The following is an 18,911-nucleotide window of genomic DNA, read 5'->3' on the forward strand; positions in this document are numbered from 1 at the left end:
ACTTCAATCTTAGGAATATCGAATTTGTGTTTCTACGAAGTAGTATTAGTACGAGAAATACCGTAGGTACGAAAAATATTAGCGTGTGACTGATTGGTCAGTGTTATTTGTAAAGTTAGGCTATTGTTTAGTGTAAACATACAACTTATACTTCAGAAAGTAAAACGTTTTACTTATCATTAAATAGACTGGAATTCTTATTCTCTATTTAACATTACAGTTCGTCACACAATACTTAATTGCGTTCGTAGGAGCAAAGCAAATATTTTGTAGTCTATCGCGTATTTTTTTTTTTTTTGCGTGTATCTACGTGTCTGTCAAGTTAAATAGTTATACTCAGAAAAGGATCAGATTTAGTTTGTCCTTTCACTAATCCACCTTCAACAAACTATACCTAAAACATATTTTCTGGTATTGCATTGTAATTAAGTGGTTCTAAATATATTTTCGATTGAAACTTTCACATTAAAAATGAACAGTAACAAATCTTCATCATAACTTCACTTCTTTAAGTTCAAGTATTTAGTAAATAAGATATCTAAAATACTTCTTTAAGTTCAAGTATTTAATAAATAAGATATCTAAAATACTTTTTTAATTCAAGAATTTTGTATATAAGATATCTAAAATACTTCTTTAAGTTCAAGTATTTAGTAAATAAGATATCTAAAATACTTCTTTAAGTTCAAGTATTTAGTAAATATATCTAACGTTAACTTTCAGTGTTTGCTTTCAGATATCGATTTCAATTTTAGTTTTCAGCGGCAAATTGTTCCCGGTCAACCGGTGTTCAAGTCTGAAGCCTTTGATTGTTTGAATGTAAATCCGCTATTTGCATTGTTTCTACTGTAAGGATCGAACCTCAAATTCTAGCGTTAGAAGAGCTCTTAAACTTACCGTTGAGCCTCAAAACAGCAGACTTAGGAGGAAAAATTGTTGGTTTAATTTTCTTTTTTTTTTTTTGGTTAAAGGCCGGATAAATAACTCTGACCATCATGTTTCTCTTCGGAAACATATGTATCAGGGCGCCCTCTGGCTAGTTTGAACTCTTATAAGTGATTGTAATTACGATAAATAATACTGGTAAATACGAACATTTGAGTCGATTTCAACTAAAGTGATGATATTAAAACATAACCGAAACTTTCTTTTTGACAGATGTAACTACTACTACAATAAAAAATATATTTAAGCGAAAAAAGCTAAGAAAGAATCACTGAGGGAAACATGATAACAATATGAAACAAATTAAATTATATTTAAGACGGAGTTTGATATATCCGAGTAGCTACGCAGTAATTTTACGGACTTACAACGCTACAGTCCGGGGTTCGAGACCATGCGAAAAAGCTAAGAAAGAAAGATTTAGGAAAACGTATTAACAATATGAAACAGTATAAATTACATTAAAACAGACATAAATATAGTCTAGCCCAGTGGATAGGCAGTGATTTTCGTTCATTATAATCGAAACCTTTGTGGAAAAACGATGGGCATTCACTTGCAAGATACTAAAAAGAACCGATATCAGAAAATTAACGCAACATAGCGTATAGCGTAAGTCTAGTGCGTCGTTATAACGTGTAAATAGTGCGTCACTTTGATCTATGTTTTTTTCTACAGATGACATATATTGTATGTTACTGTGGTCTATGTAGTACATCACTACAGCTGATGTGTAGTGTATTATTACAGAATTCATGTATTATGTCATTATGATCTGTGTGAATGTATCATTGTAGGCTATACATGAATTAGAGATAAAGGTTTGATATTACCAGTGGATGTCAACATGACTACGATGTGACCAAGCTTGTTGCCCCTTCGTCCACCAGGATATTCGCTAGGTCAGTGTATCGGAAAAACTTAACGCAAAGAAGGATGAAAACCAACAGGGCCGTTCGATCGTGAATATCCAAGAGTAATGAGAGAGAAAAATGTTATGTGATTCTGGGGCTTTCGAAGAATTAAGAGAATCACAATAAATGTTTCGATTAATTCACTACTTCACTGATTTATAACAAGCGGGCTTGCACAGAAATTAACAGTGACGCACAGAATCATTAGGTGGGATTCTATAAGAAACAACAGCGTTGTAGCACGGCAAAGTTACCTGATTTAGAGTCATCTCTAAAAAAAAAAAAAACTGGTGTGTTAGGCTAGCTTAAAAAGATGTTTAAGGTAGCATTAACCCTTAAAGGGCCCGACATGGCCAGGGAGTTAAGGCGATCGACTCGTAATCTGAGGGTCGCGGGTTCGAATCCCCGCCACATAAAAAATGCTCGCCCTTTCAACCGTGGGGGCGTTATAATGTGACGGTCAATCCCACCATTCATTGGTAAAAGAGTAGCCCAAGAGTTGGCAGTGGGTGGTGATGACTAGCTGTCTTCCCTTTAGTCTTACACTGCTAAATTATGGACGGCTAGTGCAGATAGCCCTCGTGTAGCTTTGCGCGAAATTCAAAAACAAGCAGACCTTTAAAGAATGCCCCCAATGTTTCAAAAGTCATGTTTTTTCTTCAAATTAAGCCTAAATTGAAAGTTTTACCTGTTTGACACAACTCATTTTTTATTAAAATAATTTACTATTTAACCTGTAGTAAGATATTGAAAATAACATTCTAGTTTGCTGTCATTCCTTTTCCACTTCACCATTAAAGCTATTATCAGCATGAAATTTAACACACTTGATATTACACACCTTCCGTAGAACGAACATTTTAGAAATTCAAAAACCTTTACCAAATATATTGTTATGAGTCTAACTAACACTAACGTAGACACTGAAGTGAATTGCTCATAGCTCATTAACGTTGGAGAAATTTGCAATGTTCTTAATTCAAACTATAAGGATGTTCACAAAGAGCATGTGTATCAGTTTTCACATGTTTATATCATTCCCAAGTAAAGGTATGGTGTTAAAAGAGATTATGTTTTGTATTTCTTTATCCCTGCTCATTAATTATACATATGACACATATGTCTGAAGTGTCCTTTCAGAGATTACAACAGTATACTTTTGTGTAGTGCTCAACTTAGAGGTTATAAGAAGTGTTTAACAGTGTTTCATCATATGTAAGGTTGACCAGTTTTAAGGGTTAGTGTTACCTTAAGAAATAACGTTTCCAATGTCAGCAGTATCAAGCTTCTTTAGATGGTTCAAGAAAATACTGCTGATGGGGACAAGTCGTGGAGTGATGGGCTGATTACTTGTTTCAGCGTCAGCCCAGTCCTCTGAACATTTCCTTGTTTTAATCTATTTGTAGAAGGATAGCCAACTGAGGCATTCTGGTACAGTGCTAGGTGGGATGTTGTGGCAGTAATTGGAGCTTTGCAGCTTGTTGTAAAGAAAGTTGTAAAAATCAGATAGCCGTGTATGTATGTGTTTTTCTTATAGCAAAGCCACCTCAGACTATCTGCTGAGCCCATCGAGGGGAATCGAACCCCTGTTTTAGCATTGCAAATCCGTAGACTTACTGCTGTACTAGCTGGGGGCAAATCAAATAAGAAGTGTAGATTTATTGGACTCCTCGTACAAACTTTGCGCTTGAGAAGCGAAAAGAGAAAAATAACTTGCGTAGAACCCAGTTCTAAATGACAGAATCCAAAGCTTAGACAAAAATAAGAAAACTGTAGAGTCTGAGAGTATCCATCCATTTCCAAGAAGATGTGCAGTGCCTTTATACACGAGATATAAATTGGTTCACCAGGAACTTTATCCCTCCTTCCACAGAAACTCATGCTCGGTGGCATAACATTTTCTGGTGGGATAGAAGGTCTTCGTATTTACAATACTAAAATCAGAGGTTCGATTGTGCTCGGTGAATACAGCAGTTAGTTCGATGTAGCTTTGCTATAAGAAGACATACATGCTGTCATAAATTCTTGCAAATGGCTTAGAATGATGAAAACATGAATTAATTTGCAGTGATTCATCAGATGGTTTACTTAAGACTGGTATGGTCTGGTGGTTAGAGTGCTTGGCTGGTAATCCATGACTGCATTGAGCTATTCTTTATAAATAAGTTCCTTTTCCTCATGAGTCTATTAGTGTGGAGTCTTTCTTCTAGAAAACTGTAATTGACCATAGGGAAGATAAGTTACACTCTATAGTGCAGTATCTTTTTAACCTCCATGTTTGACCTAACTGACTGCTTTGCGTAAGAAATACCACAACTGGCTTTCTCCATTCATCTTTTACTCTGGCATGCAACTCATATTATATTGAAAATGATTAATCGGTTTGAGAATGACGGGAAAATTATCATATCCATATAGATCACTATGCACTATTGAAAAAAGAGAAGGGAAGAGAGTTGATCTATAGCAGCAAGTGACTAACATGCGCCATGTAAGTAAGTATAATATGTTGAAAAAAAGAGAAGAACCATGACCTGAGAGGAAATGCTTCGCAGATCAAGCTCTTTCATTTATAATTATACCACCTCAGAGAGTACTTTTAAGAGTTAAGATTCCTCAGATCAAAAATGGAGATGACAGCTGTATAATTACATCATCGAGGTCTGTTTGATAAACTTCTCCAGTGACAGATAAATGGTGCATAATATGATTGTCTGGTCAATGGAATTGCAGATGGCAATAGCTTCCAGTGGCTTAATAAGTGAGACACACACGGATATAGTATAATACCAAGATAGGAAAACAACTCCTTCACGTAAAAAGTTTCTCACAAAATCTGCCCCGATGTCTTAAGAGAAAATGAAAACTATCGATGATGTTGGGAGGATTTAGAAATAACTTTTGTAAGGAGATAAAGAGATCTTGACCCACTTACTTGTATACAGACACGGAATCAGGATTTGGTGGATGTAGATTTCTCTACTGGAAAATCCAAGGAGGAATACAGGCTTCTAACATAAGACGTAAAACCTCAGTTGTAGCACACATGCCTATACAACAAGCAAACTAGCACCTGCTTCAATACTTGTTTGACCAACTTGTTTGCCTAACCATAAATCATGCTGTTTAATGTCTAAAGGCCTTCCACTTGCTTGCCATCCATCAATTTAGAACAAGATTAGGTGTTTGGTTTGTTTTGAGTTTTGCGCGAAATTTCTCGAGAGCTATCTATGATAGCCGACACTAATTTAGCAGTGATAGACTAGAAGGACGGCAGATAGACAAAAGTTTTCACTACCAATTGTTGGACTGCTCTTTTACCAACGAATAATGAGACTGATCGTAACATTATAACACCTCTATTAGTGAAAGGGCGAGCATGTTCGGTGATAGGGATTCGAACTCGCAAGTCGCAGGTAACAAGCCGAACTACCTAACTACCAGGCCATGCCAGTCTTTATGATCAAGTGTAAGAAGTTTTGACAGTTAACACAGTACGATCACTGTCTTCACTACTGTAACGAGTACACTGAAAAAAGGTCTTTGAATGGCCAACTCTGGCAGGGGAAATCTCAGGGCAGGTTTGCAACATACGAACACACAAAACATTTCGTATACCCCAAGAACGAGCTTGGTCAGTTCTGATTTCCCATACTTGAGAGACAAACTTAATCCGATAGCTGTAACACTGTTATCTCTTAAAGAGTTTTCTTCTTCAGAAGGCCCATATGGCCAGGTGGTTAAGGCACTCGACTCGTAATTTGAGGGTCGCAGGTTCAAATCCCCGTCACACCAAACATACTCGCCCTTTAAGTCGTGGGGGTGTTATAATAATACGATCAGTCTCACTATTCGTTGGTAAAATAGAAGCCAAAGAGTTGGCGGGGAGCGTTTATAGTGTATCAGTAGTCTGTATGTAGCGTATTCTTATAGTGTATATATTGTACTAGCTGGAATAAACGTATTATCTGGAAGGAAGTTATGTAAATTCAGAATTAATGAAAGGTTATCTTAGGACATGAAAATTGATTCCTTTGTATGTTATTAAAAAAACGCCCATAAAACTGTAATGCAAAATTGAAAATACTTTAATATCCTCACATGTTTCTAATGAACCTCATCACCAATTTTGTTGAAGATCCAGCCACACCCTGCGAAGTAGCTAGTTGGACAGACAAGAGACACAACTGCTATAATTTTTATAGAGTACTATAATCTGTGTGTATTAAAATAATACCATATGTCCTGTACAACCTTACAGTCTATAGGCAGTGCGTCATTAGTTTATATTTAGTGTTCCAATAGTGTATGTATAATACATCACTATAGCATATTCTGTGTATCACTACAGATAATGAGTTCCATCACTGATATATATATTTCTGTGGTTTTCCTGTAATGATTTAAAAGTCTGTTAAGATTTTATCACCGTAAGTGTATCACAAACTTTAGACTGTAAACGATTAAGTTTGAAATACGTTTTATTTTAGTATTTATGGTATATAAATATATAATTACTTATTTACCAACTTTTTGTTTTATTGAGTAATCATTGCGTCTTATTAGTTAATATAAAATAAAAGAGATCAAACAATAAGATTTTTATAGAAACACATAAACCATTGTTAATTTTCAACAACTGTTTATTGACAAAAGTGCACAGAAGGGTGTAATATAACCAACAGAGGAACAAAGCTATGGAATACAAAACATTTGATTAAAACATATATTCTCCTGTCATGTAGCTTAAAGCTAATTTCATGATTTGTATTTGGAATTTTAAGTCGGAGTAATGAGGCTGAAAAGCGAGAATAAATATTAGATATCTTTACTAGTACATCACACGACCAGGAATACGAAGATATTGTTTATATAGAATAGATATAAATCACTTTTCTTTTGTTATACAACACAGCTTTTGTCAATATTTTTAACGATGAATAAACGTTACCGACGATCAAAATGAAAGAAATAAAGTATACGAAATACTCTTAGTACCTTAAGTATCTTTAAAAATCATGTGATTTAAACTATGTCAGTCCTTTTGTGGTCAATATAGCCCACAAGTTACTACAAAGGTGGTTACACAGCGTTCAGTACTCCTTACAAAATGAAATGCAACAACACATGGATTTCATGTGACAGAGATCTACAGTTTAATTTGCTATAACGAATTTTTTCCACTTAATTCCAAAGACAAAAACACATATTACTCTGAGGCACCATGAACTGTTGTTTTTCATTGTTTCTGATACACACTTCTCACACTGAAATCAGTTTTATTTTTATCCTGTTATGTTGTGTACTTACGAAGGATTGGCACTCGCGGTATTCTTAGAGTTGCAGTAAAACGAGTACAAACTGTCAAAATATATGGAAAATACTCCATATAAAAATGCTGTTTGGTTTAAGCTTACGTCCATAAGTAACACTAACATGTAAACTGAAAATTTAAAACATATTAACTAAAATATGAATGTAACAATGTTCATATCCTGCTTACACAGATGGTAGAGGGCATTTTCAATATCAATGATATTTTATGTCAGATCAGAGACAAACCATAATTCCCAGGACCAGTCTCCCTAATTTTTAACTTACCCACCTGAGGGGTGATAACTAGGCAGTAGTATTTTGAACCGTATAGTGGAATTGTATGTGTGTGTTTTTCTTATAGCAAAGCCATATCAGGCTATCTGCTGAGTTCACCGAGGGGAATCTAACTCCTGATTTTAGCGTTGTAAGTCCGTAGACTTACTGCTGTAGCAGCAGGAGACTAGTGGTATTGGCTGTTGGTTTTATAACGCACCCATGGCTGAAAATGCAGTACTTGTTCAGCGTAATATTGCAGGAACGAACTTTGGATCTTTCATGCGCAGCCAGACACTGTAACTTTTAGGCTATTTCCCGGTTCTACACGAAAGGATACAACACATACATTGCAAGGTAGATACACTAATTTTTATTGTAGTTTTCGAAAAGTTCAGTTATTAATTTTTTATGTTAAAGGTATCCTCATTAAAAATTTAAAACTTACAATAACTAAAAACAAAACAATGTGAGAACAATGTGTTCTCAGTTTTGAACTACTATGACGATAAATTTGATTAGAGAACTATTGCTATATCAACAAAGATATTATAATAACTATTCCAAACACCATAGGTAACTATGATTTTTATAATATAAATAAGCATAGAGATATTTCACGCTTTTAAATATAATAAATTTATATTCTCGGTTGGACTGGGAGTAGCCTTTTTCTTCATTAAACATTGAATGTAGTACACCACTAAGAAATAGGAGAAACCGTGGGTTGAAACTCAAACCTTTCTCAACTAATAAACTAGGGCTGAAGTACATTTAGATCACACGCTTCTTAAGCAGTTTTCTTAAGTATCTATTTACGGGTGTTAATTTTATGCTGTTGAGATTACTGGTGAACTGCATGCTAAGTGAAGTGACCTTTGACTCTGATATCGATACTAAAATTTAGCTTCGGCTAGGCGAAGGGTTTGGAAACATGCTTTGATCCCGTTAAGTACACTAAACTTCATTTTTTTAACTCCAGTTTTCTTATTTCTAGGCTTGATACGAGAACATAAAAAGGAATTTCACACGTACGATAGGTATCTTAACACTTGTATAGTGTCAGATGTTTAATGTGTGAATATGAAACGAAACAGTTTATTCAAAGAGCCAGATTGTTAGGGGCATTCGACTCGCATTCTGTGGATCGCAGGTCCAAATCCCACTACAAAACATGCTTGTCTTTTAAACAGTGGGAGCGTTAAAATGCTATGGTCAATCTCACAATTCGTTGGAAGAGTAGCCGGCAGTGGATAGTGATTTTTCTTTGAGCCGATCCTTGGAAACTAGGGACGACTAACATGGATATATCTGGAAGAACTCTACGGAAAATTCACAAATAAACAAAAGCTTGCTTGTGTAATCTAACAAAGACGTGTTCTCAATGTTTAAGTGTCTAATTCTACAATACTTTTCTCATGTGCGAATATTGGCATGATCTTTGACACACTGAACAGAATTCCGGACTGTTGTCTGTGGTTAGCCACCGATAACATTCGTATAACTACGTTTATTGTTCCGTGTGAGAGAGGTTTCTTTAGGTGTTTGAAAGATTCGAGACTTGCGCCTATACGTTTGGGAACTTTCGACGTTTCTGTATGATTTTTTATGACACCAAATAGACACTTGGGGCACGGACTACCTATGCCAGTGCCTAGCGACGCCTCTGTTCTAAAGCATACATTAGTTATCTGACAAGACATTTTCTTAGGTAGCAGCAGTAAAGAGTGATGGCGTAATTTTAATTTTACTACAGGTGTAGGAATAATAATGACGTAAGACGACCTCTGGTGCTTTAGAGTGAATATTGTGGTACTTATAATTCAGAATAAAAACAAACAAAACGTTGTATCTGTTGTGTACAAAGCGGAAACACATTTTATAAAAAATATTTCTAAATTTTCACCTTTTCTTCTCTTAAATCTAGAAATGGAAATAAAAAGGAATTTAAACACCACACATATACTGATATTAAAACACAGTGTTGAGTTTTTGAATTAAACATAATTAAGTGACCTTACAGGAGAATTTTCTTTTATTATATCTTATTGTAATAAGTCTAATACTTTATCTGACAAGTCTCTTTCAAAATTTCATATAACAACTCATTTAAATATAAATACATACTCCAAAGATGCAGTTACTATCAGAGTAAGCACAGAATTATTTGCCACACCCATAGTTTCCTGAATAAATAACAGAGGAAATGTTTGTAAGTACTTTTAATTATGAGATGCATTTGTAATAATTTTCATTATATGTATTAAGTAAGAAATTGGTATAATGTTATTTAATTGTTCAGAAACAGAAACCCAACAGATAAAAAAACACGCCAGACTGAAACAGTCATATACATAACACGCTATAGTTAACAGACTACCCACCAATTAATGCAAAGGTCTCCAATTAAAGTTAACAATTCCGGAAAAATCAACAAACACTGCCAACACTGAGGAATTATGACATGCTTAGCAGTTAGTAGCTAGGTAACGAAACGTTTCTAGGGCAGGTGTACTCAAACCTGGAGGGGCCGTGGTGATAGAATTGGAAAGATGCAATAAACCTTGTTGTATTTTTTTCTATGTAAATACTTCATTTTATTTTGTGCTACATCAAAAGTGTGTTTTTTTTCTTTCATATTCTACGAGTTGTTTTCATTCAATGCCCTAAAGTTGTGGAATAATTTGAAAATAAACCGTATGTGCAGAATTTGATTATTATACCAGTGTATTTTCCAGAGTAGTACTCGTTTTCAGTTGATTTTTTTAGTTACTTAACTAATGGAGAGGGGGCAAGTTGTTAAACATCTAGACGAGTCAGGGCTAAACAGAGTTTCAGGACACCTGACCCATGGAAACTTCTTTTCGTAGTTGTATTTTTTTCTCGCATCTCATGACTCACCCATGCCAATCTTGCTGTAACTAGAGAGACTGTCAGTTAATTCATTACTTTTACCCTTAAAATATTTCATTCTTGTTAGGCTAAGGTACAATTCATCCAGACGGACTAATTTTTATCAGTGTTTTTTTACGCTCGAGAAAAACTATAAATATAGTTATGTCTCTGTAAAAGAAAGAGATATAAGTTTAATTCTGTGTACATTTAAAAACAAAAATTCGATATTAGAAAATGCAATTCAGAAACTAGCAATTTCCACAGGTGTTGGCGTATAAGACACAAAACACTTCTCGGTGGACTCAGCAGATAGCCTGATGTGGCTTTCCTATAACACATACACACACACAACACTTCCGTCAGACAAGGAAAACTTTTAGAAAGATTGTTTATCAGAAATGCAAATAAATATTCATAAGTCTATTTATCATAATCCGAGGGTCGTGGGTTCGAATCCCCGTCGCACCAAACATGCTCGCCCTTTCAGCCATGGGGAATTATAATGTGACGATCAATCAGTCCCACTATTCGTTGGTAAAAAGAGTAGCTCAAGAGTTGGCGGTGGTGATGATGACTACCTTCACTCTAGTCTTACACTGCAAAATTAGGGACGGCTAGCGCAGATAGCCCTCGTGTAGTTTTGCGCGAAATAAAAACAAAACAAAACATGTAACAAGTCCACGTGTATGTATTTCATGTATACGCAAATGATGGACATACATGTGAATATCAGAAGAAAAGCACGCCACGGATGTCGTAAAATACGTTATTAATACACTATTAAGATACAAGAAACAGTTGCTTGTTTTGTATATAATACACTTTGTTTTAAATTGGAAATTAAACACACGTAAAATATTACCCCAATAATTTAATAAAAATACATTAACATCTGTTTCCTTACATATACATATATATTAAACCGCAGTATAATACTCACCTGACCAGTTTTCTATTTCAGTTAACTTATGTTTCAACAACATTAAAAATAAATAAATTAAAATAAAAAGTATACTTTCTGTTCGCAGGAATATACAGTTTAGAGATTAACATTAAATGTATATATATATATATATTTTCCCGTGCTCCTGGTGACTTAGATGTAAGTCTGATGACTTGTAACACTAAAAAGCGGGTTTCAATACTGCAACGGGTAGAACATAAAACAGCCCATTGTGTAGTTTTACGCTTAACAACAAACAATTCTCGCCTCTTAATTTACACCTTCAAGATATAGTTTTAATACTAAAGAAGACTGTTGTATGTATACGTTAACTCACCTTTAGTAAAAATGCTGTGTTCTGTTGACTGCAACTTTTTAGAAGGGCATTATGCCACACGTGCACCAGTGTTATGTTTTAAATGCTTGTAATATAAGATTACTATAGTGAAAATGTAAGTATACCTTAATCCTACTGTTGTGTTACATGTAGCTTAGTTTGATAATGAGGTCGAGTTCGCTATGTTCTACCCTGTATATTTGTAATATAAGAAGGCAGTACTAAAGATTTAATATTCTTGCTGTTGTCAGTACTTCATAATAGGGTAAAGTCACTAGTAAAATAGCCAGAAACTTGAGGAATCAGGACTGGTAGCCAAGAACTGCACCAAAACCTACCATGCGCATCCAAGACCAATTTTCTAGCATTATGGTAAATTTCATGGTATTTTTCCATCAGTCCTAAAGGTATTTTCGCATCATAGACGATCGCCGGAGTTAATTATAAGAAGTATTATGCTTATATTTTAAAGTTCCCATACTTATATTTTTGGGATATTGCACATAATCGACAACACTATTTAATATGAACTTGTACTCACTTACAAAATGAAGAAAATATGGAACGTACATTATCTTTACCAGTAATTTCCTTCATAAGAAACGTTTCAAGATACAGGGAACTATATTTTCAAAATAAATATTTTTATGTCTAGCTCGGAATTCATTTGTGATATGCTCTTTGCCACTGAATCCTCTGAGAGATAGCTACAACCCTCAAAGTTCAATATAAAATTGCACTAATATTCCGTTGGTGACAAAAAACATCTTTGGACACGCAAAAAAATTCTTTGTTTTTTCAGTTCATTTGTTATTTTTAAAAGCAACAATGCACCTGGAGTATACAGCACAAATTTTCAACACGAGTACGAAATAATGGACTAGAAACTTCACAGCGCCCTCTGGTGAGATCTTTGATTTAATTTCTTTACAACTTTGATCATTTAATATCAGTACAGCCACTTATCACACTATAACAGTGTATCTAAAAATTCGGTCTACAAACAATGAAAGCCAGCAGTATAATTCTTAAATACTCTCGGTTTCTCTTATTCACTGAGTGAGTTTTTAGAAGACTATAAATTGTATGTTAACTTCAGTAAGGCGGACTGATCGAAAACCATTCACGTCAAATAATCTGAAGTGACAACCTTTGACAAACGTTCGGTTAAATATAAACTACATTGAACATTAGTTAAAAATCTGTGTTCAATTATATATTGGCACATGAAAATAACTTTTTGGTGCCTTTATCTGGTAAATAAAGTATATTTCTCCCGATAATGAAATCGATAATAATAATAATAAAAAACGACAGTGGATAATTATACACAACTTGTTAAGAAAACAAGATCTCGTAGAACTATTAGTAAAAATCTGGTTTTGGTTTTTGACCTGAGAATGTCCTAAATGATAGATCCTCTTTGTAATTTTATTTATTTAATTATGATTATTATTATTTTTTTCCAAAGAGATAAAATTAGGCGTAGAAACTCAGTTCCGATGCACGAGCAACTGTTCGAGTTCGTCAGCAGATCTTAGGAGAAACACAGCAGATTCGCGGTATCCAGCGACGAGCTGTTTGACTGCAGCGACCTCGCTCGGATTTAAAGAATACTTACTTGAGGGATTCTTTTTCATACTTAAATCTGTAGGACCTAGAAAAACCATAGATAAGAAGAAAAAATTATTCGTGGCATAGCTGACATTTCACGTAAGTTCTTGTATTCCTCTATTTTTCTTTTGCATTTTTTTTAAAGTAACCAACAGTCGCACACGCATATATACACACACACATATATATATACAGGATGTCCGTAAATTTTCTTAACAAATAGTTTTGCTTGTGTGAACAAGTTTATTAACACCGTTTCTGGTAACACTGTGCAAGTGCATTTTGATAGCATTAAAATAAATTCGATAATTAATAATATGTGAGGAAGAGGCTTAAGAGGTGGTTCAGTAATAGCAGTGTTTTCTGTATCTTGATATCTGATGAAAGATTTGTTTGTTTGGAATTAAGTACAAAGCTAAATAATGGGTTAGCTGTGCTTTGTCCACAACGGGTATCGAAATCTGCTTTTTAGCGCTATGAGTCTGCAGACATACCGCTGTGCCACTGTAGGGATTGAAGAACGAGTTACTTTCACTGTGTTTCACTTAAAACGAATAAAGTGGCATACAAAGAGTAATTAAAAGTGTGGTTCATTTAAGTCGGAATCAAAAGGGAGACTTATACCACAAACGTATGGCTCGGCATCCTGGGTATTTGGTCATCACCATCCACTGCCAACTTTAGGGCTACTTATTTTCCAAGGAATAGTGGACTTGACCGTAAAATTATAACGACTACACGCCTGACAGGGTAAGCATGTATGGTGTGATTTTGAATCCGCGATCCTCAGATTACGAGTCGATCACCCTAACCACCTGGCCATGCCAGGTCCCAGGAACTCACTCTTTTCTTTCTGTTATTTTTAACGTTTCCAGTCTTCAAATATCTAAAGTCCTCGTAAAGAAATAAAAAATTATCGTACATTTATGTTGTTTTTTAAGTACTTAAATTAAATTAGTTGAAGAAATTATAATATGTTTGTTTATTTCTGGCAAGTAGTGTAACGTGTGCATTCCACGTAACCATCCGTGTATGATATGAAAGAAGCATGTTAAGAATGAGAAACAAACTGTCTGTCCGCCAGCTACTTCAAAGTAGCCTTCGTGTTTCGCAGCGGGGTGATTTATTCGCGAAAACCCAAGTTAATACTACGTGAAATAACATTTCGTATAAATATGCAAGTCGCATTTTCCTTCATTCTGTAACACTTGCTCTACAGGAGAACTAAAATAACTTAGCACTCCTCTGAGAGAGTTTGTTTATTTTGAATTCCGCGCAGAGCTACACGAGGGCTATCTGCGCTAACCGTCCCTAATTTTGCAGAGTAAGACTATGGGGAAGGCAGCTAGTTATTACCACCCACCGCCAACTCTTGGGCTACTATTTTACCAACGAATAGTGGGATTGACCGTAAAATTATAATGCCTCTACGGCTGAAAGGGCGAGCATGTTTAGTACGACGAGGATTCGAACCCTCAGATTACGAGTCGAACGCCTTAACCCACCTTGCCATGCCGGGCCTTACTGAGAGAGAAATAAATAAAGTGAAGCATTTTTGGGTATAGTGTTTTAAAGTAATTTCTAGCGAATGACTTTATTACCTAGTTTGAAATGTAGTTGTTGTTGTTAAGCGCAAAGCTACACAATGAGCTATCTGTGCTCTGCTCACCATGGGTATCGAAACCCGGTTTTTAGCGTTATAAATATTCAGTCTTACAGCTGAGCATCTGGGGAGGAAGCTTGCTTTTGCCCCCTAGTGATACAGCAGTATACCTGCGGACTCACAAGGCTAGAAACCGGGTTTTGACACCCGTAGTGGGCAGAACACAGATATCCCATTGTGTAGTTTTTTGTGCTTAACTTTAGACAAACAAATTATTTTACTCTAGTAAGCCTGTGATAATTAATTCTGTACTCCGAAATACATTGTTCACTGACCTCAAGTGCATGTTTTATTTAGATTTTGATGTGGAGAAAGACTGCTCTCGCCTCGTGTTTCTTTCGAGATTTCTGTAATGTCTCTAGTGTCGATCGAATATGTTGATAATATGCGTGTTGAGTTGTCTATTGATTAAAACGTGTAATTAAGTATATTACAAACCATTTATTGTTGTGGAGGATGATGAACTCTGGTGGTTGATGCTGGAATGTTGAGGAAAAGTGGTGGTACCATGGAATGATGACTGTGAAGCTCCCCGGTAGGTGGTGTTAGAGAATAGTGAATTGTTGGACGGTTGGGAGGTAAGGGCTTCTCCGTTAATTATGAAAGCTCTGGTCGAGGTAGATGTTCCTGGGTGGGCCATGTTTCTTCCTGGCCCTAATAAAGAATGGTGAGCAGACTGCGTGAGCTGCGCGTGAAATTGCGACTCCTGGTGGAGAGCTTGATGACTTTTGTTCATGACAGTAGACGACTGTAATATCTCACTATCGTTCTGGGGATTTGAGACAGGCGTACAGGCAGATTGTGAAGTTGTTCGTGAGCGTTCTATTTCAACCTAAACAACAGAAACACAAATCATATTTTTATATTTCTTCGGTTTATTCCAATGTCAATATAGAACAAACATATAATAATTAAAAAAGAACAACAAACTACATTAGTTCATGATGTTTTCGTCTTTTTAAAAACTGATTTCATTAATCGTTTAATTTAAAGAATATTAATTGCTGTTTTACGTGAGCCAATGTCTGGTAGGTCTTACAAGATTTGGAAAAATACTGTATGTTGTTAAAGTATAAGCAGACACCAAAATCAGATAACTCTATTAATGTATTCACACAAAACTTTATTAACATACATCAATCCCTCTCAAAGGAAAACAAACTCCAAGGAATGCAATTACCTAGATCCATGAATGTTTCTACTATGTAATTTATTAAAGTCAAACTTATGATTCATAAATAAATACAAACACAAACATGCATAAATACGTATTTACAAAGCATTAACTTGTTACCTTTGGACAACGCTTAATTTTTCATGGTAAATTATTGTCTTGTAATTTACTGAAATTCATGTGAGCGACAAACACATACAGTGTAACGGAGTTAATGGTATGTAGATAATTGATATATATGTATAAGTCACGCGAATATGAGATTCTAATACATATTATTTTAAAATTAACTGCTATATATTTCAAGTTAGAATTTATCTTTGCGTATCGTAAGATGTCAGCGAAGTAAGTAGTCACGAAAAATATGCTTTGAATACTGTTTGTAATACTTTGAGCTTCAACAGACAAAATAACGTATGCCCTTTTGTAGCAAGAGCTAAGACAGTTGTTTAGCAATTCTTTTTTGTGTATTTTTAGAACCACCCACGAATACCCTCTCAGAAAACATTCATTAAAATAAACCCTAATCTCCGATATCCCGGTCTTCACCACTCTATTATCTGTGGCCAACTCGCTTTCTTGACCTTGCCCCTGGTGGCCGCTGATCATGGGACTATTTTGACGGTGCTGGTCTACTACCATAACCATAAACTACAAAATTTCGGGAGATTCCCAGAGAGACGTCTTATGCTGCTATGTCCAGTATTGTTGTCAGAATGGAGGCAGTAATGGAAACTGGTGATGGAAATATTGAAGAGTTGGTGTAATAGCGTCTTTCAGTAACCAACGGATTGCTCTTTCGCTATTCCTTTTGTCTGCACGCCATGTATTTGGCTCCACCATACAGATTACTCGAAAATAAGAATATTTTATAACCATCCCATCCAGGGGCGGGCGTAGCTTGAAGCAGTGTGAGTGTGGTGGTCTATTATTCGCGTCCTGTTGACTAGAAATTTAGAGCTCCGAGTGCGCAATAAGAGTGACAGTGAAGTTTCACTGTTAAATTAGTGGCGAGTGCTGTCGTGTGGCTCCCTCGCATCTTTCCTATTGTGCGAATGCCTGAAACAAACAAATATCTTATATAAGTTTCGACTTTTATTCAATGCCTAGCATTTTCCAATGGTCCCTAAACCCATTACAGTAGCAAATTCACAGCTATTGTAACATCAGGCGTATACCTATTAATACTGCTTACAAGCATTATTTGAGGTAATCGTAATTCGCAGAATTTAATGGGGCCAGAAACTAAATCTAAGGAAAAATACTGAAATTCCAACTATGGCTGAACACTTGTTTATGGACACACGTGTTAAAATATAATTAAATGTTTTCAAGAAGAATTTCCGGTGGTTAAAGGGCATCTTTTTTTTTTGTGAGACCTTGAAGAGAGCTTTTGAAATGGCAATCGTGTACATGCCATATTTATTAGAATTCTCCATTAAAACAGGTAAGCAGAGCTCGATGTTATCATTCGGTCAGTGTTTAACCTTCGAGCTTTACACTAACCTTTGCATTATTAGTTCTAGGAATCAGAACTTCTACGCATGCGTTATCTGTTGTTTTGTTTGTCAATTATGTGGAGATAGTTCTTCTAATGAAATGTACGTTATGATGTATGTATCACAAAAGAAAAGAATTACACGATTTCCGATGAAAATTTATAAGTTTTATTATTGCGCCGAATAAATTAAAATACAACAATACTTCTATAGTGTATAGGTTCATAAACAGAATGTTTTCAAAAATAAACTAATAACAATATTTCTTCCATCTTAGTGTACTGGAGAAAAGAAATGATAAAATAAATATTTTAAAGCCAGATTTATTTAACGCATTTGTTTTAGAACATGTATCTATCAAAATGTTTGCGTGAAAGAAAATGCAGTTTTTTTATCAACAGTGAAATATTTGAACCAAAAAGAATATAATATTGACATATTCACAACGTGTCAACAATGAAATATTTGAACCAAAAAGAATATAATATTGACATATTCACAACGTATCAACAATGAAATATTTGAACCAAAAAAAAATATTATATTTACATATTCACAACGTACCAACAATGAAATATTTGAACCAAAAAGAATATAATATTGACATATTCACAACGTACCAACAATGAAATATTTGAACCAAAAAGAATATAATATTGACGTATTCACAACGTATCAACAATGAAATATTTGAACCAAAAAGAATATAATATTGACATATTCACTACGTATCAACAATGAAATATTTGAACCAAAAAGAGAATAATGTTGACAATGTACCAACAATGAAAGTATCTAGCATTATCGGTAAGATTCAAATTAAAAAGTAAGAAATGTCCATGAAACCTAAACAACGTAAGTGTCTAGGGTTAGTAATTACATTTCAATCATAAATTGCGAAGCTCCATGAAATATGAACAATGCATGTGTCTATGTTAGCAGTTATATTTTAAACAGATAGTGCGAAGTGTCCATGAAAAGCTAAGCATTGAAGGTGTTATTAGTTATGTATTAATCAAAAAGCAAGAAGTGCCTGTGAAAACTAAACAGCAAAAGTTTCTGGAGTTATTGGCTATATTTTAACCAATAAGTGAGAAGCATCTATTAATTATCGACAATAAAAGTGCCTAGGGTTGGTAGACAGATATTAACAAAAAAGTGAGAAGTGACCATGAAATATAAGCAGTGAAAGTGCTCAGGTTAGTAGCGATGTTTTAAATAAATAGTGAGAAATGGCCATGAAGTATTGACAATAAAAGTGTTCAGGCTAGTACTTACATTTCAATCCAAAAGCTAGAAGTGGCCACGAAGTTGTACCATTGAAAATGTCCAGGTTAA

At 34.9% G+C, this 18,911-nt stretch overlaps 1 protein-coding gene across 1 annotated transcript in view; it reads right to left on the bottom strand.

Annotated features, from left to right (window-relative positions):
- Nucleotides 1-6,520: 6,520 nt before the first annotated feature.
- LOC143237412 (nucleolar protein 4-like) overlaps nt 6,521-18,911 on the bottom strand; it is a 107,393-nt gene continuing 95,002 nt past the window's right edge. Inside the window, exons 9-10 of the mRNA XM_076476645.1 lie at nt 15,339-15,732; nt 6,521-13,280 (exon numbers count right to left, since the gene is read on the bottom strand). Of these exons, the coding sequence (XP_076332760.1) occupies nt 13,117-13,280; nt 15,339-15,732 (558 nt within the window). The 3' untranslated portion in view covers nt 6,521-13,116. The remainder of the gene's footprint in view (nt 13,281-15,338; nt 15,733-18,911) is intronic.

Source organism: Tachypleus tridentatus, chromosome 13 (genome assembly GCF_004210375.1).
Source record: "Tachypleus tridentatus isolate NWPU-2018 chromosome 13, ASM421037v1, whole genome shotgun sequence".
Classification (NCBI taxonomy): domain Eukaryota; kingdom Metazoa; phylum Arthropoda; class Merostomata; order Xiphosura; family Limulidae; genus Tachypleus; species Tachypleus tridentatus.